Below are 22,636 nucleotides of genomic sequence, written 5' to 3' on the forward strand. Positions count from 1 at the left end.
ACACCTGGCACCATATTTAAGGCAGAAAAATGTAAAAGTTTCCCCCATCAGGAGCAAGACAATGATGTCTGCTCTGCCAGCTTCTCCCCACTATCCCGGAGGTTCTCACCCCGGCGATTACAGAAGAAAAAAGAAATAGATCGAGAAGAAAGTAGCCAGCTACTCCTATTGGAAGGTGACACAAGCTTGTACATGGAAAATGCCAGGAAACCCAGACACACACACACGTTAGAGCTAAAAACAAGGCCACAAGACTGTAGGACAATATATAGAAGCCAGCTGCAGGGATCAAAACACACCAGCAAAGAACAATCCAGAAATTAAATTAAGGAAACAGTTTCACCGACAACAGCCCAGCAACAGGGAGGCCTCATGAGGCCCCTGAGCTCCTGTCTGATGCCTCGGGGCGGCCCCAGCGGGCATCTGCGGGGACAAGAACGAACGAAGGAGCTCATCTCTAGGGACCAGCGGTGACAACCACCATCCTCTGCATTTAAAACCCAGGGTTTGGCTCTTCCACCACCCACCCCAGAGGAAGTCTGGGTGCTGGGGGACCTGGGCTCCTGGTCTCCACTGTGCTGGGGGCTGGGGCAGATGAGGGACGGGGCTCCGGGGTCGGGGGTCCGTAGTGGCCGTGGGCTGAGCTGAGCCTCCGTCTTGATGTGGCAGCGGGCCCCCCGGCAGGTGCCAGCGACCCAGGGGAGCGCAGGTCCTGACAAGCCTGCAGCCGCCCCTCTCCCTCCGGAAACACAGCCTCCGCGGGGCAGCCAGGGGCCCGGAGGGCAGGGGGCTCTGTCCGCTCCCCCTCCCTGAGGGCCTGCAGGAAGGACGCTGGGGCCATCAGACGGAAAGGCAGGGACTCCAGCTCCTAGTACCAGACAGCCCCAAGGGAGGCCCAGCCCGCAAAGCACCCAGGGAGGCACCAGACACCCGCGCTGCCCAGGGTGATGTCCACCAAGCCCGTGAGGCCAGCACCCTGGAGGGGCAGCAGGAAGAGTGAGGACCGGGCTGTGAGCCCACCTGCGAGGGCAGAGGGCAAAGGGCAGAGGGCGTGGCTGCCCAGAGTCTAGAGGTGCAGAGAGGGCAGGCCAGGGCTCAGGGGCCTGCTAGCAACTCCGGGTTCCTCGTCCCCAGACGGACAGCCTGAGGCCCAGGGGCCACGCGAGGGCTGTGGGTGCTGGGGCTGGACTGCCTGCATGGGGCCTGCTCTGTGTCCCCACCTGGAGAAGTCTCTGTCTGTCTGTCCACCCTGCACACCAGAACCACACGCGGCCTTCGGGACAGCACAGCGCCTGGTGGAGCCTGAGGTGGCCAGCCCTGCAGAGGCAGGTGCCAGCACAGGCCGCGGGGCCGGAGGGGGTGTGTGGGGTGCTTCACCCGCAGAGTGCCAGGCAGGGGCCTCGGCCGGGGGCACAGGGCCAGGGTCTGGTTGACGTTCCGGGGGCAGACGGCGAACACTCCACATTTTTGGCAGCTGAAGGGCCTGGTCTTGACAGTTGCTTTGCTGTTCTGCAGAAGCCACCAGCTTTGCATCACAGGGCCCCGCAGCAGGCGGGAATGGCTTCCAGCCGATGGTGGAGGGGCGTGGGGGGCACTGTAGGGTGACAGCTAGGCCCTGCCCATGCTGCAGACCCGCGAGGCCAGGCTGGGTCCTGGCCTCCAGCCTGGGGGTGACCCCGGGTTCCTCCCTCAGAGCAGCCCCAGGGGCACGGAACACGCTCTGAGCAAACAGCTCACTTGAACACCAGGTCTCCCTTGGGGGCCCAGAAAAGACTCAGACCCTGGCCCTGCCTCCCAGGGTCCCAGGCTGGTGAGAAGACACCCAGAAAGGAGCCGTGAGCAGGCAGGCGGCCCCGATGGGCGGAAGCTCCGGGGAGGCCCGGCTCTCGTGCTCAGCCCAGCCCCACCGGGGAAGCGGGCCTGGGGGCTGTCACCAGCGGTCCCGGGGGCCATCAGCCCACAGCCCCAGCAGGCGCTCCCCCATCTGAGACTAGCTCCTCTTGCTCCCGCTCAGGGTCGGGAGCCCCATGAGTCCTTTGGAGCGTCTGCTCTGGGCCAAGCCCTTCCATTCACCAAGGAGACCAGCACAGCTGTCCAATCAAGAGCAGGGAAACCACCTGCCAAGGTCACATGCAAGGTCGCCCAAGGTCACAGGGCCAGGTGGCCCTGGCAGGGAAGAGCCAGGCAGAGCCACGTTCCCACACTCCACACTCAGCAGCCCCCAGCACGTGAGCCGGGGTCTGCAGATGGACCGCTGGCGAAACAGCCCTCCCCAGCCTGGGCAGCGCAGGGCACTAGCTCGCCTATTCAGGCCAGGGGCCCACAGGGGGACAGCTGTCCACTGGGCTCCAAAAATGCTGGCTCCTTCACCTGGGCCGCCCACCCAGCCTGAGCCCCGAGACTCAGCTGCCATTGATACCCCACGGAATAGACAGAACTGGCGAGGCCAGCGTGAGGGGTCACGAGACCAGGGTAGGGGGTCACGAGGCCACGGTGGGGGGTCACGAGGCCAGGGTGGGGGGTCACGAGGCCAGGGTGGGGAGGAAGCAGAAAGCACAGAGGTTGGGGGTACTTCCCAGCCAGGCAGGGCCCAAAGCCCAGCCCAGGTTTCAGATCACACTCTCAGAGAGGGCTGGGGTGGGGAGGCCGGCAGGTGCTTCCAGGGCTGAGCACGGCCCTGCACTCACGCTTTCACCGGGACTGCTGTGGGCAGCTCTGTGCCCACAGCATCCTCCCGCTCACAAACTCAGCACCACAGTGGGGTCCCCGGCTTCCTGCCCACCTCCCCCAAGGCCACAGGAAGGGCCCTGCAGGAGTTGTGTGTGTTCACAGGTGCACAACCCGGGCAGACAGCTCTGATGGGCACTTCCAAGGCCCCCGGGATGGAGCCCAACTCCCTGCTTCACCATTTGACCCCTGGATGCCCCCTACAACAAGCGTTCTGCTCCCCAGCCCTTCACAGGTGCCGTTTTGGAGGCCCAGCACCCCACTGTATGGCCACATCTTCCTTAGGGGGGCCTGTTCTCCCCATTTCTGTCTAGAGCTTCCAGGGAAATTCACAACAGATGGGGGACAAGGGAGCTGAACCAGCTGAGCGCGCCACCTGGACCCCTCGGGGGTCGATGGCGCGGGCTCCCAGGAGTCCTGGAGCTGGACGGGCACTGGGCAGGGGCCAGCGTTCAGGGCCTTCTGCCTTTATCTGGGAACGGAGAGCAGGCCGAGACCCTCCCCACCAACATCCTCCCCGCAGCCGCTTGGGGCCCCTCCTCTTCCCGGGCGTTCCTCTCCCCCAAGAGCACACCAAGCCTTTCTGCGCCGTTGCTTTAATGGACAGACCATCAGACGCATTTGCCCAAAGGAAGATTAAGTGAGCAGGGTTCTGGGCATCTCACCAGACGCAAATACACAGATCGCGTTTGTACATATCACATCAGACACGTATCCATAGCACAGGATCGCGCACCCCTCGGGACACCCATCCTGGGACTGCACGGGGGCGGTCCCCATGGGGGGGGCCACAGCCCACGACCACGCCCCCACACGCTCGCTCAAAGGCGTCCTGCAGCCACGCGTGGAAGATGCTCCTTAACGTGGAAGACTCCCCACGGACAGGTGAGTCCCGGGACGCTTCCTGTCGCCAGAGACAGCCCCAGGGCAACAGAAGGGTCCCAACGGTCACTCGAGCTCCAAGACGAGGAGGACAGGGGCGGCAGGCCGCGGGCAACACGGGGCTGACCCAGTTCGCAGGCACAGCAGACACTGGGGTCCATGCACTCCAAGGGAGCAAATCTTCCTCGTCCGCTTGGCATCTGGTGGGGCGCGCCGCTGTGCCTCTGTGAGGTTAGGGCGCGTGGTCCTCTAGGTTCCAGAATCCCGGAGGCAGGCCCAGGACACCGAGACCTCCCAGGCACCACCTGGAGCTCCAGCACCCAGGCCATAGGCCACGTGACGCTGATGGGCCGCAGCCACAAATGCTTTTCACCGTGAATGCATTTTGGTGGGTTTGTTTTTTTTCTTTTGGTTCAAAACAAAAAAAAGCATGGCAGGCTCTCAGGTATATAAAACTTGGTAATATTAGACAAAAATACAAACTTCACCTTTACAAAAAAAAACAAAAACAACACCACACAGAATTTCTGTTGAATACACGTAAAGCATAACATCTTACCAAAAATAAGAGTTTAGTTTCTGTCCAAACACTGGCAGCAGCAGGGAGCAACCCCGGGCCGCCGCTCAGGAAAGCCGGGTCCTCAGGCCCGTCCACGGCAGGCAGGAGGCTGGGGAACGGCATGTGATTGCTTCGCGCAGTTCTCTCGAAATGGCTTAAATTAAAAGGCGGGTGAGACCAGGCAAGGAAGAAACACGTAAAGCCAGAAACATTTAGGAAATGATGCATAGGTGGGTATACCATGTTTATTGTAATACATCTCGTTCACTTGCATCTTGCTAGGAAAGGTACCGTCCCACTGTCCTGACTGTTACAGCAGCCTGGTGTTATCGGTGTAAATGTCTTCCAAAGAGATAATTGAAAAAAAAAAAAAAAGCTAGGCCAAGAGTAAAAAGGAAAGCTTAATAATCACTTTATGATGTAAAAAAAAAAAATCCACTTAAGGCTCTCAGGGAGGTTTCTGGATAAGACTCAGACACTACGGCAAGGAGATGCGGTTTCCCAGACAGTCTTGGCTCCCGCGTGCGCCTGCAGAGCCCGCGGCCTCCGAGCGCAGCCTCCAGAAAGCAGGCTCTGCACCCTCGACAGAAGCACCTGTGGCCACCTGCACAGAGGCCGGTCCGCCGCGACGCCGGCCCCTCCGCCGCTCGGGGCGCCCCTCCGTTCCGGCAACTGCTCAGATGCTTGTGTGAGTTTTGTTTGTCGAGTTTCGTGGTTTTGTTTGCTCTCTTTCTTTTTTTTTTGACAGGGAAGCGTCTTATTGTTTCACCGAGCGCTACGATACTTGCTTTGATGTCACATGAACAACGTATACTGTCTCTTTGTTCTCCAAAGCGTGCATGGAGACAGTTTTCACGGAGGAGAACAAAGACCACGCTGGCAGTAAGCACCGTACATAGTAGGTTCAGGAATGTAACACGCCATGTACATCCGTGTCCCGGGAGAGGGCTGCTGGCTGACCTTCACCTCACATCTGCAGGCAGGAGAGAGACGGACACTGAGAGGCCACGAGCTCACGAACGCCATCATGGCACGCACGCACGCAGGCACACACGCACGCACGCACGCACGCTGTGTGGTAGCTTGCGGGATTTAAAGCCTTTGTTAAATCTTTCAAATCAAATACGCCCCATTACCCTTTCTGTAACATCCTGACCAGAACTGGCCCTCGGCTCTTGGGATCTCATAGAACACAGCTTCAGAGCAAGCCCCATTCTCCCACTGTACAGATGGGGAAAACTGAGGCCCAGAAGGGTTCTTCTGCTTTTCTCCTCACCTTTCTCTTTCTTCTGGCTTACAGCTTGGTGTGACTTCTGGTGCTCTGGCAGCCACTCTGGGCCAGGAGGCAATCCTGCCTCTGGATGTCACCAGTGAGACACAGGGGTCTCTGTGACTAGGCAGGGTACAGGGACCTGAGCGTGCAGCAGCTCTTCCCTGCCCTCCACTGCCTGCCTGTTGCTCATCGCAGCGTTTGTGCCACGTGCCCAGAGCCCGAATGCCAGCAGGCAGGTGGGGATGGCTCTCTCCCTTTGGGGCCTCTGTCACCAGCTGGCCCATGGAGGCTTAGCCCAACGGCTGCAGACCGGAAGCACAGGCAGGCACAGGTCAGCCCCTGCACACCCTCAGGACCCACAGCCAAGGCTGAGCAGCTGGGGGCTGCTTCAGGGTCTGTCTACGTGGGCCCTTCCTCCCAGAGGAGCCTCCCGAGCGGACCTGGCCCACAGGCCTCAGACACTCCTGGCCTGGTCAGGTTCTGCAGCTACACATCTCTCAGCTGGGCCCTGGGTTCCCAGGCGCCTGTCGCTAAGAGTTCCTCTCACAACTATTTGTCTTGGATGCCATGGGCTCCCACATTCCCAGGAGCAAGGACCAGGCTCTCCAGAGGCAGACAGTCCAACAGCAAGGCCCGGGAGACTCCACACTGCCTCCCTTCGTGACGACTGCAGTTGCCCACACCCACCCGTCCTGGGGAGCCCTTCGGAAAGGCCACCTTCCCCAGGCCCCCCTTAGAGTGGAGGGCGGCCAGTGAGGTCAAGCACAAGTCACTGGGTCCTTCCACTCTTCTCCCCACTGTCCTCCTTCCTCCAGCCTGGAGCATAGCACGACTTCTGGAGGCCTGGAGCCTCAGGCCACGAGGCTGAGAACGGACATCACCAGTCCTGGGGTGGGTGTCTGATGGTACTTTGAGACTGCCATACCTGCTCTGGTCTCTACCTTATCTCACCCTTATTTCTAGTGTGTTGTTCGCAGCCAAACACAATTTCCAATACAGCAACCAACAGCCCTACGTGTTTACAAAGCATTTCGGACAGGATCTATCCAGCCTTCAACAACTCTCATCCGTGATCCCGGCGAGCCTCAGTTTTTCCATCTGTCAAAGGAGTGGGTAAGCTGTCCGTGCGATCCCAGCAGTTCAACATGGGAGCTACTCCATTGCTGCTCGGGGAGCCCAGATCACCCCGCTCCTATGATCTCCGCCTCCCGATCAACGAGGACCAAAGCCAGAGCGGGGGCCCCTGAGCAGGAGGGGGCTGGGGGCCAGGTGTCCCGAGCGGCAGGAGAGGGGCAGAGGACAGGAGCGTGGAGACCCGCAGCCCGGCCGGACAGAGAGCGGAAGCTCGCGGACGGATCAAGGCCAATCAGGGCGCGTCCTCGCCTGTGGGTGATTCGCGGAGCGATCGGGCGCTACGCCTCCCACCCCAGGATGGCGGCGCGGCGGGCAGGTGGCTCCTACCTGGTTGGCCACGTTAGGTGGGTTTTAACCTTTTTCTTTTCCGTTTTTTACCTGATTCCCTACGCCTTCCTGTTGACAGAAGGGCAGGAAGGGTGAGTGGGCCCAAGGGAGGGTGTGGGGTGGACACTGAAGCAATAAATACCTGGGGTGTTTGTCTTTCTGTGAAAACAGCTCGATGGCGCTGGCAGGGAGACACTTCCTGGTCCCGTGAGCCGGCCCGGCGTGGTGGCCACAAAGCCGGGCTGCTCTGGGCAGAGTCTGGCCGAGAAGGCCAGGACCCCGAGCGCCAACACTGTGGCCAGCACCTGCCACCCGCCAGGGACGGGCCGCATCTCTCCAGCTCACCTCTTGGGCCGGGGCGGGAGACGGGACCCCACAGCGGCCTGACCCCTCCCTCCAGGCACGTGGCCCTGTCCCCGCGATGCCCTTGGGGGCAGCACACCGGCCCTCCCCCCGCCCCCCCCCCGCCCCGCCAGCAGGTCCCAGGCCGCACAGGCCCCGCAGTGAACGGCCGACAGGCCTCAGCTGCAGCCCCCGCCCCCGCCGCCCCCCGAGGCCACTGGCCGAGGCCAGGGCGCGGCCCTGGCGGGACTCACCCGCCTCCTCCTCACGGCGCTCGGGGCTCGGGCTGGCGCTGGTGCACGCACACTCCAGGTGCTCCTCCAGCCGCACCTGCACCTCTTTCAACTTCGCCTTCTTCCTGAAGTACTCCACCTTGGCCACCTGCCGAGACAGCAGTGCGCCGTGGACGAGCGGCACACGGGCCTGGGAGCGGGGACGCCCCCGGCCCCTGACCTCCTCCGTGGGAAAAGCGGGAGCCCCGGTGAGGAAGCGGTGAGATCCGGGGCAGCGTCTGTGGTTTGGCCCCATTTTAACTTGAGCCCAGAGGCTCGTGCACGCCAGGAGAGGCCCTGAGGATGCCCCCGAGGGGGAGGCTCTGGGCGAGGGAAGGGGTTTGCTTCCACGCTTCAGGGACACGTGGAACAGCCACAGAGGTCGGCAAAGGTGCGCCTGACCGTCAGCAGCCAGGGACCGGGGCTGCTGCTCGAGGCCCGGGACCATCCGCCCTCCGGCCCAGACCCGAGCCGCGAGGAGGGGCAGGAGGCGTGGGCCCACCTGGGGCTCTGGACAAGGACCCCGTAGCCGCCCGGCGTTCGGCCGGGCCCAGCCCTGCAGCTTCACCAGGGCTCCCAGAACGGCCCCCAGGGACACTCTCTCCATCCCTTGCTCTTCGCCCGGGGACATGGGTGTGGGGGGAGCAGAGCTTGGCCAAGACCCACCTCCAGCACTCAGAGGCCCCGGGGAAGCCCGGCTCATGGGCCACAGCTGACCGGGGCAAACAGGACCCCAGGCGGCAACCAGAAGCCTCCAGCCTGGGACCATCTTTACAAGGAGCTTCGAGGCCAGAAGCCAGGGGACCCTGGGCAGGGGGTTGGCCTGCACTGCGGTGGCCAGGCTGCCCACCCCATAGGCGAGCAGCCTGGAGGCCCGTCCAGACCTGGAACGGCCACCCGGCCGCATGAATTAACCAAGCAGAAGAGAGCCAGTGGCCCGCCGGCCGCGTGACGAGGCTGTGGCTCAGACGGGTCAGGAGCTGGGCCGGGTTTGCGGCCAGGCCCAGGGGTTTCTCAAGTCGAGATCTCAAGACCAGGGAGAGAGGAGGCCTCGGGTGGGAGCTGCTGCAGGACACCTCCACCCGGGGCGGCCTGGGGCTCGGCTGTCCCTGCCCCCTTCCCCGGGGAGAGTCCGAGAGCTGGGCATGCGGGCCATGTGGGCAGCCAGCCTCCGCCTTCCCATCTGTAAAGTGGGAACACGGGTCACACGCACGCTCACAATAGAAGCACCTGGAACTCAGGTCACTGTCCAGAGGCCACTGAAGTTGGCACCTCTGCGCAGAGCCTATCCAAGGACCCCATGCAGAGAGGCCTGCACACAAGCCAGCGCCTCACCCCGCCCCGGACCCCGCTCTGAGTGCCCACACGCTTCCCGCCACCCTGGCCTCTGCTGGGGGACACAGGCTACCCGAGGGCTTGGCCCTCCGTATGGCATGCCTCTGGCCAGTGGGTGCCTCCCCTGGTATCCTCTGCAGGGCAGGATGAGGACCCAGGACCCAAGGCGGGGGGCCTTGCCAGCCATCAGACAGACTGCCCGGGGACTAGCGCTAGGCCCAGTAGCGCTGCCCCAACGGGCCCCTCAGTGAAGGGTGCGCAACAGAGGCCACTCGAGCCTTTAGAGAAAAATCTTGTTTTTCTTATCACAGAAAAACAAACAGGGATTCATGGCTGCACCTGCTTCTGGGTATGCAAGCATTCCGGGCCGGTCCACCACCTCCATCTGGCCAGGAAATGGCCACATTTTTCCCCCAAGAACGCGCTGTGATTATTAAATTCTCAAAAGCGTCCTCCACGCCAGCCAAGGCCACGATGAAGATGCTGCCGTCCTCGGCGCCCCACCTCCAGACCTACGCTACAGCCTCTCGGAGCTCACACGCCGTGCTCTCCCCACCGTTTGTCTCGGCTGCTCCTGAAAAACCAGACACTCGGACTCCCCGCCAGAGCTGCCCCGCCTGCAGGGCCCCAGGCCAGACCCACCCGAGCACACCCCCACGACGCCGTCAGCCTTCTGAGCCAGGCCTTGGGTTCCTGTGCCCACCAGCCCTCATGAAGCAGGACACTCCCAGGAGGGCCAGGGGGAGCCACGCCCTGCAGGGCCCCCCGACACGGGTCAGCCGGAATGAACAGCGTCTCCTGAACCCCACGGGCCAGGCCCATGACTCTCACAGCAGCCTCGAGAGGGCACAACCATGGCCCGTTTCACAGACGGAGAAACTGAGGCCGCATAGACAGGGCCTGGTTCACCGGCAGGGGTCCCGGACTTGCGACCGGCAGGGCCCCTGAGCACTCCCCTCAGCCAGGCCACGTCCTGAGTCCGCTGGGCAGGGTCGCCAGGGCCCTGCAGCCCCAAGTCCACTCAGAACTGAGTCCAGCTCCTGGAGTCACGATGGACAGACCGACCCGGCTCCCAGGCGGGCAGCAGGAGGCCTTCTCCAGGCTCGGTTTAGAGGCCACAGCAGCCGGAGAAGAGAACCCCAGCTTTGGGGCCTGTGGCCGATGGGGTCTGGCCTCCCTGACCGACTAGGGCTCAAGTCGGGCAAGCAGCGGGCGCCTCGCCACACGGGGCAGGGACTCAGGAGCCCAGCACCCAGACACGCTGCCAGAGCCACTACCTCACCCTCACGGCCCGACCCGGCTCCCGGAACGGCAATGGCTGATGCGGCCCCGTGGGGAGCCCCACCCAAAGCACAGGCCCCTGTCCACGAGGGGTGCAGAGGCCCACCCTGGACTGCCCGAGGTAGACACACCAGGCCCACCTCCCAGAGGCCGCAGGTCTAGCGATGTCAGACTGCAGCTAACTGCCCGACACGGCTGCAGAGCTGAGCCAACAGCTGCCCTGAAAGCAGGGCCGCCCCAAACTCCCAACACCTGAGAGGCCAGAGGCCCACCTGGCGGCGGGGAGCCGCTCCTTCTGCCTGACCCACCGCCACCCACGTCCAGCTCCACCTGTCCTGGCCACGGAGGCTCGGGTCTAGGGGCGGGGTCCGTGTGTCAGCCCGCACCAGGGGGCAGACGCCAGGCGCTGACCTTGCTGTGCAGGGGAGGTGGCCAGGACCCCTGCCCACATGGCAACACGGCGGGTCTGCAGGGGCTCCGGGGTCCACGAGCCACCCCCAGGGCAGGCCCCGGAGGCCTCAGGGCCCTGGTGGGCAGGCCACCAACCGGGGCATGTCCTGACCCCAGGCCCAGAGCCCCCTGCAGCTGAGGGTGCCCACCTGGTTCAGTCACCTGGGAGGCCATTCCAGCCTCCCCGCCCTCTCTTCCCAATGAGGGGCCTCGGGCTGTGCGTCGCCCCATGACCCCGACCCCCAGCACCCACCCTGCGTTCAGTCTGGGCCTCGAGGGCCGCTCTCCGCTCGGCCTCAACCCCAAATGGAACAGGGGTGGCCCCTGGCCAGGCCGGGGGGCGGGCACGCCACAATGGGCCTCCTGTTCCCACTGACCTCCGTCTCCTCCCGCCAGGACCCCGGGGTCTGGCGCCGGATGTTTCCTTGCCGACCTCCTGATGGGAGGGCGGGAGGGGCCCTCCCCGGGAGAGGGGGGTGGGCGAAGGCGCGGGGTACTGGATGCGGAGCCGGGTGGCCAGGCCCCCCGCGGCGGGCTGACCCTCCCCCCACCCCGCTCTGGGCAGACGGAACCAGGCTCTCCCGCCCGCTGGGCAGGCCTGTGACCCGGCAGATGGAGCACCCGCCCTCACCCACCGAGACCCCTGAGGAGCTGTGGACCACCGCCCACCCTTAGGATGGACCAGGGGAGGCAGAGAGTCACTGCCCAGCCCAGGACCAGACATGACCTGGCCCTCACACCATGGGAAGCAAGAGTGGGGGCCATGGGGGCCCGCAAAGGGTGGAGCCACAGGCAGAGAGCCCACTCCGTTTCCACCCCCCCGTACCTCCAGGCCCCTGCTGCTGGCCCGACAGACAGGCTCCAACATCCGTAAGCAGGACCATCTAATCTAGGGCACCCCACCCCCAGGCCCAAGAGACAAAGGCCTCAGTTCTGTGGATTCCCGGGGCTCCTAAGACCTCTCAACACACCACAAGGAGGGATCCCCAGACCCAACGGAAGCCCAGGAGGCTGGGCTGAGAGCCAGGGCCTCCGCTGAGCCCGCGGGCGGGCATCAGGCCTGCTTCCTCCTTGAACCGAGGAGGATGCAGCGGGGCCCACGGGGTGCCCGGGGCGCATGCCCCCCACCCGGAGTCTGAGGCCTGAGGCGGGAGCCAGCGCCCCAGGCAGGCACTCCAGGGCACCTTGGCCCCAGGGGAGTGTCCACCTGAGACCACAGGCAGCCAGCCGTGGAATCTGCTTACTCAGTCCCCAAAGCACGCAGAGGACCAAGTCCCCGAGGTCAAGTCAAGTCCCAGTTAGAGTCTAAAGTGCTTCTCGCGTGCCGGCTGCAGGGCCCTCAACTCCACACCTCACTCTGGGGCCAGAAGCCTGGACTCAGACTGGCAGGCAAGCGGAGATAATTCCCAGTGGAGAGAAGAGTTCTACTGCACCCCCGGAGCAGAAGTCCGCGCTCCAGGAAAACTGGAGGCCCAGCTGAGTGGGGAGGGAGCTGCTCCACGGGGCGGTGCCAAGTCCACGCTCCAGGGCCACAGGGACCACGACCCACCTGCAGCCAGACCTTCCATGGGGGCAGGCAGTCCCCACGCCCCAGACCCACTCCCCCAAAGAGGCAGGTGCAGCCAGAGGGGAGCGAGCCCAGGCTAAGAAAGGTTTGCAGACATGGGGCCAGAAGCCAGCCCCTAGCTTAGCTGCTCAGTGACCTGAGGATGCAAAATGTCCCCCAGACTCAGAGGACCAGCCCCACATGTGTCCCTGGAACCTGACCCGCTGCAGGAGCCCACAACGCCCTTAGCAGCCAGGCCAGCCAGCCTCCTGCCTGGTAGAAGGCCTCCTGCCTGGTAGGCCTCGCAGAGAGCACTGCCGTGCACTGGCCCCCAGGAGCCCGATGCGGGAGGCAGAGACGTCTGACCCAAGCCGCTGGGCCTGTGGTTCGCCACGCAGAGCACACCTTCCTGAAACAGGGGGCGACCTGGCCCCCAAAAGGACACCCCAAGGCTGGTGCCCCATCAACAGCACGTCCAGTGGAGAGGGGCACCCTCCCAGGTTTCACAGGGGCCAGAGGTCTAACATGACGGGCATGTGCCTGGCCCTGCAGCCTGAGTTCTGAGCCAAGTTCTGAGCTGTGGTGGGAGTCAGCCTCCCCACCCAGCCCCAGCCCAGGGCTCCCTTCCGGTCTCGGTGGGGAGAGGCTCTCAGGGGACGCCCAGCCCCCTTGCCACACACCACAGCCCCTGATAAAGTGCCCAAGAGACCCTTCCAGAGCCTGGAGGGGACACCAGGCAGCCCTCAGCTAAATGGCTGGACACCATGCGAAACCCGTCGGCAAGGCAAACCACCACTCGTCCTAAGATCCACGAGAGGCCCTTGGAGAGGGGACTAGACGCCACCCCTAAACCACCTACCAGGACCCAAGCCCCAGCCCTGCCCCCGGGCCTCAGTGTGCCTGTCAGAGAAATGGACGCATCCTCCGGCTCACCAGCCACAGCTGGCCGCCATGGGCCAGGGATGCGCGGGCTCACCTTGACATTCCGGTGGTGGACGCGCGATGGCTGGCACTTGACGCTGCTGGTGTTGCAGCAGCCGGTGCAGCGCTTCACCTCCACGCACGGCGGCCAGATCAGGAAGTTAGCGGACGTGGGGTCCACCTGGCTCCGAGGTATCTCGTAAATGACAGTCCTGGTCTTGCAGACCGCTGGGATGGCCTCCTCTGCAGAGGTGAGAGGTGGGTGAACGTGCAGCAGCGCCCAGGGGTCCAGGCAGGAGCGACCCACGGCCCACGGCTTAAGCCCACGGGACATGTCACACAGCCCCTGGTCCAGCAGAGGCAGAAAGACCCCGGCCCCCAGCACGGTGCCACTGGCTGGCCCAAAGATGAGCGGTAACTGGAGGGCTGGGAGGGGAGGCCCCAGAGGGGAGGGGGCTGCAGAGAGCCCCCCTTGGAGCGTGGGGGCTGAAAAGGGGCTCACACAGCCCGAGGCCAGCTTGGAGCTGAGACACCGCCTTTACTCAGGGCCGGGGGCGGGGAGCCATCTCTCACCTGCCTCACCTCCCAAGGGCCCCGCCTCCCACAAGCACATTTCCAGTGGCCCCCAAATCAAGAGGGCAGGGTACTGGTGACCCAGCTACCCCAGTGTGGGAAGGGGCCCCACTCACAGCGCCCAACCCAGCGCCCACCAGTAGGAAGGGTCTGGGGGGTCCAGCTAGGCAGGGCCACAGGCCTTCAGTCCAGCCCCAGTTCCGCTTAAGGGCAGGCCCCCGGTTTAGAGCAGGAGAGGCCCCCATCAGCCCCGAAGACTCAAGCCAGCACACGTCACCTGGGAGGGCCCGCTGGCCTCAACCAGGAATCGTCTACCCACATACCACGCCCAAAGGCAGAAGCTATAAAATCCATATTCTTGGAAAGACAGCTCAGACAGAGGGAGTCACATACCCAAGGTCACAAGGAGGACGGGCAGCTGTCAGGACCCCCACGTGGCACGGGACCGGGTGGTCAAACCCCCCAACTGCACCCCTGGGGCAAGGCCTCCTCTCAAGGATGAGCCCAAGGCCCCAGGAGACCTCCATCAGCCATTCACTCCTGAAGGGGCCAGGCAGACCCTGGATGCTCAGAGTGGGGCCAAGAGGCCAGGCCTGCGGGGGCGGGGGGTACCCTGGAAAGGGCCCCCCAGGCCCAGCATGGCTGCACCCACCACCTCGAAGGGCAGCAGGGAGCACTCTGTGCTCGATGTTATGAACTGCAAACTAAACACGACCCATCCTCCAGCGAGGCTGCCTCCAGCACAGGCCCCAACAAGACCGGGCACTTCAGGAATTTACGGCGGCTCCCCACTTCTGGAAACTCTTGGCCCAGGCCAGGCCTGCAGCGGGGAGCGGGCGGGCCAGGGCAGGGAGGGGGACGCGGGGCCTGCACAGCAGAGAAGGGACGGAGCCCGCATCCCCAGAGCCCCTCCACAGCCCCCCAGCACAGGGACTCACCGATGCTCCTTTTTCTCCGGATGGGCACCGGCCGCCTCTCCGGGCCATGCTTAGCGCCGTGGCTCCCGTGGGCTCTCAGACTGGTTTCCAAAGGCTCCTCAGCTCCTACAGGAAAAAGAGATGCCGACCATCCGCCCACACCTGGGCCCCTGGGGCCTGCACAGCAGCACACCCCACCGCCCTCCTCGTTACAGAGGGGGTCCCTCTGCACCCACAAGGGGGGCCTCCAGACGTGTGCAGGATGAGACTCCCAGCTGCAAAGATGTCTCAGCCGCCCCACGCGGCCAGCATGGGGCTCCTGACGTGGGCGCCTGCCCTGCACCCTGCGCGAAGCTGCAGAACACCCGGGAAGGGCCTGCGGCCAGCCCGGCCGGGGCACCTCCTCAGGGAAGCCGGGTGAGGGCTGACCCAGGGGAGGTGCCTGAAGCCAGCCCGCCCCACCCGCAAGGCCGAGCCGACAGGCCTGCTGCTGCTTGCTGGACAGCGCACCGTGGACAGAGGGCTGGACGGCAGACTGGACCGCGGACGCGCACAGGCTGCAGCCGCAGCTTTTCCACCACCTCTGCTTCTGCCGCCTCCTCTGCTGCCCTCACTGACCCAATCGTGGCTGAGCATCCTGGCCTTGCAGGGGCATCAGGAGCAAGGCCCGACTGGGCCTCGTTCAGACCCCACTCGTCCCTGAACATCAGCCGGCCATGACGGAGAGGCCATCAGAGCCGGGCGCAGCGCATCAGGAGCCCGGTGCCCAGTGGGGGACACGGCTCTCAGGAAGGAAAGTGCTTTGAGCGGCCCCAGAGCCAAGGTCACCACTGGGCCTAGCGCCCCAGGCTGGCTACAGCCCCCTCAGTACACAGACCACCACCCACTCTGCCCCCAGGGCCCCCAGACAGGGCTCGGAAGGGACACACACACCTGCCGTCTGGCCTCACCCCGCCCAAGGACAGCACCTGCACCAGGGTGGAGTGGGCCACACGCGGCTGCCCCACCCCGGCCCTCACACCCGGTGGGGCATCTCCCCGCCTCTCCCCTCCATCACTGCTTCCCCCACAGTTAACCAGAGGCAACCAGAGGCATCGGGCTCTGAGAAAGCACGCCTCAAAGGCCACAGCTGCCCAAGGAGCCCATTCTCGCCACCTCCCCTCCCCAAGAAGCTCCCGTGGTATCCCGGCCATGAGCCCAGACCCGAGGACCCCTCTCCCCGATGCGCAGTGCACAGAGGCCTTGGAGACTGTCCACGTGCCCACAGTCGGAACCTGCACACACTAGAAGCGAAGCGCAAACACAGAAAACGCAGCGGGGACACAAGACGCATCGCCGTGCACGCCGCCGTCCAGGAGAGCCCAGCTCTCCCCTCACAATGACTCAATGTTCCACTGCCGCTAATTTTTTCTGAGACCCAAAATAAGATCAGAACAGAACTGCTCATGCAGTAGGAATCCCATCCACCAACTGTTACAAGAAGCATTTTTTCACGAAAAAAGTGACATGATGAGTCACGTCCTGGTGGTGGCCATCTCACCATCGCCAAGCCCGGGAGCAGCTGGTCCATCCTGAGCTTCTAGGAGACAATGGGACGGCAGCAACCCAGGCCGCACTCCACCCAGCACTCCAGCCAGGCAACAGCGGCCTTCCGCGATATCATGGTGCCGTGCACACAGTAGGGGCTGCCACCTTTCCAGCTCAGAGGAAACTGAGGCCAAGGCTCAGAAGAACAAGCAAGGCCGATGGCGAGCAGGAGGCCCCTGCCTGCCTGCGCCACACCCAGGCCTCTTGCCTCTGAAGAAGCAAAGACAAAGCCTTCTGGTCCATCAACTGTTCTAAAACCTGAACTGAGGACTCCCCAACAAGAGTAGAAAGAGCTCCCAGACAGACAAGCTCATCCACTACCCTAGGGAGACGGGTGGTCCGGAAACCCAGCCTGGACCTCACTGATGGGGAGGTAGCCCCCTGATTAATGTGGGTGGAGATGCGACCAGCAGGGACCCCCCCCTCCCCAAGAGAAGGCCACACGTGAATCACAGCCGAAAATGGCTCTCAGGACGGTTCATCAGCTGGTTTTCCCTCCTGCCTCTTCTGCACAGATGTCCGAAAGACAGGAAGCCGTCTTCCAGCCGTCAGTCCTGGAGGAGCATTAATGGCCTAATGGGATGACATTTACGTATCCTTACTCAATGGCCACGGGCACCCGGCCAGGCTTCAGAAAACAAAGCTCCCGCGCGGCTGAATGGTCTGCTCTCCGCACGCCCCACACACAGGCCGCAAACTCCATGCTACTGGTCATTAAAAGACCACATGCTGACCCCTGCACCCAAAGGTCACACGTGAAAAACCAACTGTCCGGTCTCTCAGGCGCGGGCAAGGAATCCAGCGCCTGCGGGCCTGGGCGCAGCGCCTCACCTGGGGGACGGGAACGCCCGCCCCTGGAGGCCCCGCCCACCTGCCAGTCACGAGGCCCCGCCCCAGGGAGGAGCCGCTGCGAACCCGAGCGTCTGTTCCCGCTCCCAGGCGTCAGTCGGCAGGAGCTCCACTCCGAGCTGTAGGAGGAAGGACGGGCACCTAGGCCAACCGGTCTTCTCTGCACCCACCCGCCTCCTCACTGATCCCACCTCTGGCTGACCCTGCTGGGGAGTCCTGGGCCTGGAGAAGTAACTTCACAGCAGTTCACAACCTTTCCTAGCGGCGGGGTCCATTTCTAGTCTTCACTTGGGGCAGAAACAGAAGTTGGGGAAAAGACACCCACACCCCCAGCCCACTCCTGCAAAACAAGCTACAGAAGCAACCAGCTCAGGTCAGAGCTGTGAGAGGGGGACCGCCCAGAGCTCTGATGAAGGAGCCCGCCCTGGGGTCTGCGTCACAAAGGGTCCCGGAGGGACAAGGCTACTGAACAAAGGAGGTCCTGGGGCCCCTCCAGTGTGCTCAGCCCAAAGCTCACCAGGCACTAGGCGCTCCCTCTCAGACCCCAGCTGCCCCAACAGGTGGGGGAGGGAGGGAGGCAACCACTCTGCCCACTCCCTGGGGCAGGAGGGGGCCAGGCTCCCAGGCTTTTATAAGGGGCAATTTGAAACCAGCCCGGAGAACCGGCTGGTGCACCCTTGCTTCTTCTGTTTGGACCCTCCAAGGAGGCCGAGGACCCAGAAGTCCCCAGGTCAGGAATGCTATCAGCATGACCCCGGAGCTGCAATGCTAAAAGCATTAATGGGTGGGGGGTGGGGGAGGGGGAGGCGGGGCTGCAGAAAACAGAGTAAGAAAGGTCCCAGCAGAAAGTGAATCAGAAAACAGAGTAAGAAAGGTCCCAGCAGAAAGTGAATGGCCCATTTCCCCAGCACAGCCCAAAGCAGGTCCTGCGGGAGGCCCAGCCTTCCCAGGGAAAACCTCTTGGGAGCCAGTCTCCCCGTTTCCCAAGTCCATCAGGGAGCAGCAGCATGCAGGCAAACGTTCTCCTCGGCTAACCAAAGCCAAAGCCTTCTCCCCAGCGTTACACATCAAGGAGCCAGATCAAACCCCCCCCTGGCCCCACTCTGATCTCCAAGTGAAATTCTACCCTCTTCCTGATAAGGATCAGCCAAAGGATTTCCTGGGTCAAGAAACTACAGAAACCATGCCCTTGCTAGAAAATGGTTTTGGCATGAAATGAAAATAGTTCAGGCCTTTCCACCACCATAATTAGGTACAAATTTCCAAATGACTAGACCATGTGATTTTACTTAATTCCTCCACCGCCCCCCTTTTTAGAGTAGTTTGCAGTGAGAGAAAGATCTTCATTTCACTTAAAATTCTCCCAACCAACCCCTGGCTAGCTTTGGTCGCTCCATTTGACAAGCTCACCTGGGGCTCCTTTTTGTCCAGTCAACAGGAAGTTTTCTTACATGAGTATTGCCCTAGCTAACTCACAGTGGAATTCTTGCCACAGAAATGCAGGCCAGAACCCTCGTCTTCCAGAAGAGCTTCCTCTGGTCCACAGGCAAGCACAGCCACCCCGCACCCCCGGCTCCCAGCCGGGCCAACATGGGTCGTCAGCACCTCTGCCCACCTGGGGCCAGTCCAACTCTGCAGCGACACTCAAGAGCTTCAAAGTCTGCCTGACACTTTCCGAAAGCGGCTCAGCTCCAGAGCCTGAGGGGGGGAGCCCCAAAATAGTCCCCAAACAGCAGACTGTCCGAGGCGCGCCTTTTTTATTGGCTCATGAAAACAGAAAAACACAGGACTCACAACCACAAAGGCCCAGCCCTGCAGCAGGAGCGGAGGAAATGCGCACCGATGACAAAGGGGCCCTCGGTGGGGTGGCGGGGGGGCGGCACCGCGCAACAGCTTGCGCCCAGGTCAGGGCTCAGCGCCCAAGGCCTGGGCTGGCTCCTCCCGGCCGGAGGGCAGGCCCCGGACCGCACACCTGGCCGGGACGCCGGCGCCCTCTATGCGGCTTAACTTTCTGAGACACATTCGGCATTTTCCTTAAAGCAAAAAAACAACCCCTGGGCGAGTGAGCAGCCCCGGCCGCCGCCGGGAGAGAAAGTGGTGATTGGAAGAGAAACTCCTGACTCATCCGCCTCGGCTTTTATGGCCCGGGATTGGATTCTGACCTTTCGGTGCGCTCCTGCGCGGCGCCCGGCCCGGCCCGGACGCGGGAGGCGGCACGGGGCGCACATACAGCCTGCCCACCCGCCCGCGCGCTCCCCGCGCGCCGAGGGAAGGGGCGCGATTTACCTACGGAGTCTATCTCCAGGAGTCGCTGGAGGTCCCGGATGCTGTGGATCTGACTGTGCGCCAGCCTCTCAATGACCTCGCGGGGGATCTCGGCTTCCTGCAAGCGTAGCAACACGGTCAGCGCCCGTGGCTGTCCAGAGCGCCTGGTCCCCCACCCGGCCCGCGCGGGCGCCTTGCAGGAAGGCCGCTGGACCCCCAGCCTGGGCCCTGGAGCCTAAGGCCCAGGGTGGGGCTGGATGAGACCCCCAATCCAATTCTCCGTCCCCATCCGTGTCTGCCCTTTACAAAAAGAAACCGCTCCCCGCCTTTAAATTAAAAAAAAAAAAAACCCACCGGGCCCCTCTGCCCGGGGGTGTCCATTACAGGAGGTCTAGGGGCAGCGAGGGGCCCGGGGAGTTGCTGGTCTAATAGTGAAATCAACATCGAGAAAGATCAAGTTGAAATGCGTCACGGACCGGCGACGAAAGTCACGGCTGCCCTAACACTTTAATCTACCCCGAGGTTTAAATTTCACACCCGGAATCCCGACCGAATCTGCGGGGGAGAGGGTCTGCAAACACGCGCGCGCACACTCACACTCGCCCCACCCCGGGCTCCGGCCCAGCTGCGGCCCTAGCGCCGACGAAGACGCCCCAAATCCAGCCGCGACTGGGAGGGGCTGCCAGGGAACGTGAGGGTTAAGTATCTATGTCTGGCAGCGCCGGGTCCCAACCCAGACCACCCGCAACCTCTCGGCCTCCCCTACTCTTTCCAGATTTTTAAAGGGAGTAGGGGGTCGTGGGGGGTCTCAAGCACTGACTCCCGACGACGGGCGTGTAGAAAGTCATTTATCACAGCACAGCTCACGAGGATTCCGAATTCGGGGTGGGGGTGGGGGTGGGGGTGGGGGTGGGGGTGGGGGTGGGGGTGGGGGTGGGGGTGGGGACGCGGGCGGTGGGAGGGCGAGGGCTCCCGGCCCGGCCCCGGCTCGCCTCGCTCAGCCACCTGTAAGCAGGCCCCGGGCGGGCGGGACTGCGCCGGCCCAGCCGCCGCTCCGGGCGTGGGGACCGGGACCCGGGGTCTGCGGCTCCGCGCTGCTCACCCTGCCTTCCGGGGGCTCCCGCTGCGACCGCCCCTACCAGTTTGTCGGGGGCGCTTCCCTCTTCCCCGGCTCCGCGGGCTCACACACACACACACACACACACACACACACACACACACACCCCCTTCCGCGCTCCCGCACCCCAATGCTGCATTGTCCGCCGCGCCCTAGGTCTCCCTCCTCGGAGAGGAGCCCGCGGCCCCCGAAGTTTCTCCCCACTCGTCCACCCAGCCGCCACTCCGTCCCTCCGCGGCGGAGCGACGCAACCCGCTGGAAACTCACCAGACACACTTAGGCATGGCAGAAAATAGAACCCAGTTGGGAAAATTTTAAAACCGACCACCCTAGCAGAAATCAAAACGCGCCCTGCAGAGCCCCGGAGCCCGGGCTCTCGGGCGACCTCAGGGGGCGTGCGCAGGGGGAGTCGGAGAAAGGACAGGGCGCGGGGGTGGCACCCACCTCGGCCAGGGCATTGGCGAGGTACCCGCAGCCGAGGAGCAGCAGACAAGCCCAGGTCCTCATCGCGTCCCGAGGCACCGGTGGCTCGGCGGGGAGGCGAGGCCGCGGGGCGGGCGCTCCAGCCGGGCTCCTGTGACGGCGAAATTCAGTACCATCCCTCAGGGAACGCGGCCCGAAGGAGGGTGGCGCGGAGAGCAGGGAGCCGACGGAGCGCGCCCGGCGCGAGCAGCGAGTGCGGAGAGAGGCAGGCAGCGCCAGAGAGGAGGAGGAGCAGGGAGTGCGCGCTCGCCGCGCCCGCCGCGCCGGGAGCCTCCTGGGCCGCCGGGTAGGGGGTGGGGACGGAAGGGGCGGAGGGCGGGGGCTGGGCCTCTTCCTTGGTGCGTTCCCGGTGCTGGCCGCCGCCGCGCTCGCTCCCCGGCGCTGGCTCTAGGAGCGACCAGGCCGGTAATTCTGCATATTTGCGGGCGTCAGCCCCGAAAGGGACCCCGGAGCGAGGCTGGAGCCGCTGCCGCCGCACCACCCATCACCTGTCTGGACGCCCGGCCAGGCCCGGCGCGGGCTCGCGCTCTCCCTGCGGGCTGCGGGCGGCCCTGCGCGCCCACCAGCGGCCCCGCGCTCGCCTCCGGCCTCCTCTCGCCGCCGCCGCCGCCGCCGCCCGGCCGGGCACGGCGCGGCCCAGCACGGCGCGGCCCGGCGGCCTGCGTGCGCCCCTCCGCGGCGCGCCCTCGGCTCCGGCGCAGCGCTCCGCCCTCCGCCGGCCCGAGCCGGGCAGCGCCCGCGGCCGCTCCGCCTGGCAGCCGCCGCCCGCCCGGGGCCTCGCCGCGCGGGCCTGAGGGCCGAGCCGGCGCCGCCGCCGCCGCCGCCGACAGAGAAGGTGGAGGAGGAGGAGGCGGCGCGGGCAGGCCCGGCTCGCCGGAGTTGTGCGGGCTCCGCGGGGCGCGCGTGTGGAGCCGGCCGGCGGCGGGGAGGGGGTTATAGCGCCGCGGCGCGCCCCTCCCCCGCCCCCTCCCCCTCGCCTCCCCCGGATTCCGGGCCCCGGACCCGCACCTCGGAAGCGCGCGGGGGCCGAACGGGCCGGGCAGGGCCCCGCCGCGGCCGCAGTGAGCACACACACGCGCTCGCGCAGGCAGTAAAACCCATCAAGGCCCCGGGCCCGGCCCCGAGCACAGCCGCCGGGGCTCCGCGCGCTGCCCGGGGCTCCCCGGGCGCCCCTCCCTCGAGCTTGCCCACCCCCCAGTGCCAGCTGCAGCCCTGCAGCACCGGACGGGGAGGGGAGGAGGCGGCCGCAGAAGCGCCGCCGTCGCCGGCTCGCCTCTCTTGGGCCCCAGCGGCGGCAGAGGGCAGCGCCCAGAGCTGCTACGCCAAAAAGGGCAAAAGCGAGCCGGCCCCCGCCTCCCGCCCCCCGCCCTGGTGCTCCGGCCTCTGCACGGTTTGGATCCCGGGCCCCCGGCTCCCCCGCCATAAAAGGAGGGGGAGTGAGGCTCTGGTGAGAGGTGGGGCGGGTTTAGGGGCGCGTCTGGGACACTCACCTGGCGGCTGCCACGCGCCCCCGCCCGGAATCCGATGCCTGGGGCGCCTGAACGAGGAACCTCCACCCACATTCCGGGAGAGGAAGGCGCCCCGGTCGGAGGAGGGGGCTGCCGCGGGCCTCGTCCCCGCCCTGGGCTCCCGCACCCCCAAGTCCCCGCGCCCTCGTGGAAGGCCTGGCGGCGGTCTGAGCCAGAAACTCGAGGGCTGGAAGGGAGGAAAAGAAAAGAGCCGCTCGAGAGGAGCCCGGGAGTCTCAGCCTCCCGCGCCGGGATCCGCTGGGCGCACAGAGCGCCACCTCCGGCCGC

The 22,636-nt window shown here is 64.6% G+C and overlaps 1 protein-coding gene across 4 annotated transcripts; it reads right to left on the bottom strand.

The window, feature by feature from the left end:
* Window positions 1-3,360: 3,360 nt before the first annotated feature.
* PDGFA (platelet derived growth factor subunit A) lies at window positions 3,361-21,060 on the bottom strand. 4 transcript variants are annotated; one of them, XR_008201125.1, is made up of 8 exons: window positions 20,802-21,060; window positions 19,262-19,358; window positions 14,561-14,665; window positions 13,105-13,292; window positions 7,499-7,625; window positions 6,903-6,971; window positions 6,465-6,539; window positions 3,361-5,141 (listed from the first exon to the last, which is right to left on the bottom strand). XR_008201125.1 is itself a non-coding variant. In XM_052658938.1 (7 exons), exons 1-6 carry the CDS (start codon window positions 20,862-20,864, stop codon window positions 6,916-6,918), a joined length of 636 nt encoding a protein of 211 aa, XP_052514898.1. In that variant the 5' UTR covers window positions 20,865-21,060; the 3' UTR covers window positions 3,361-5,141; window positions 6,903-6,915. The 4 variants fall into 4 exon arrangements, 3 of the variants coding, with proteins under 3 accessions (XP_052514898.1, XP_052514899.1, XP_052514900.1); XM_052658938.1 differs by lacking the exon at window positions 6,465-6,539; XM_052658939.1 differs by lacking the exons at window positions 6,465-6,539; window positions 20,802-21,060 and adding an exon at window positions 19,595-19,652.
* Between the last annotated feature and the right edge of the window lie 1,576 nt (window positions 21,061-22,636).

This window comes from Budorcas taxicolor, chromosome 2 (assembly GCF_023091745.1).
Source record: "Budorcas taxicolor isolate Tak-1 chromosome 2, Takin1.1, whole genome shotgun sequence".
NCBI classification, from domain to species: domain Eukaryota; kingdom Metazoa; phylum Chordata; class Mammalia; order Artiodactyla; family Bovidae; genus Budorcas; species Budorcas taxicolor.

What these genes read in the sequence shown, in the direction of transcription:
- PDGFA (XM_052658938.1), bottom strand. Translation starts at nt 20,864, where the DNA reads ATGAGGACCTGGGCTTGTCTGCTGCTCCTCGGCTGCGGGTACCTCGCC. An exon ending in TCGCCAATGCCCTGGCCGAG is followed by an intron (nt 19,359 to 20,801) that starts GTGGGTGCCACC and finishes CTACGCTTGCAG; the next exon opens with GAAGCCGAGATCCCCCGCGA. An exon ending in TCCACCACCGGAATGTCAAG is followed by an intron (nt 7,626 to 13,104) that starts GTGAGCCCGCGC and finishes CTGTCTCGGCAG; the next exon opens with GTGGCCAAGGTGGAGTACTT.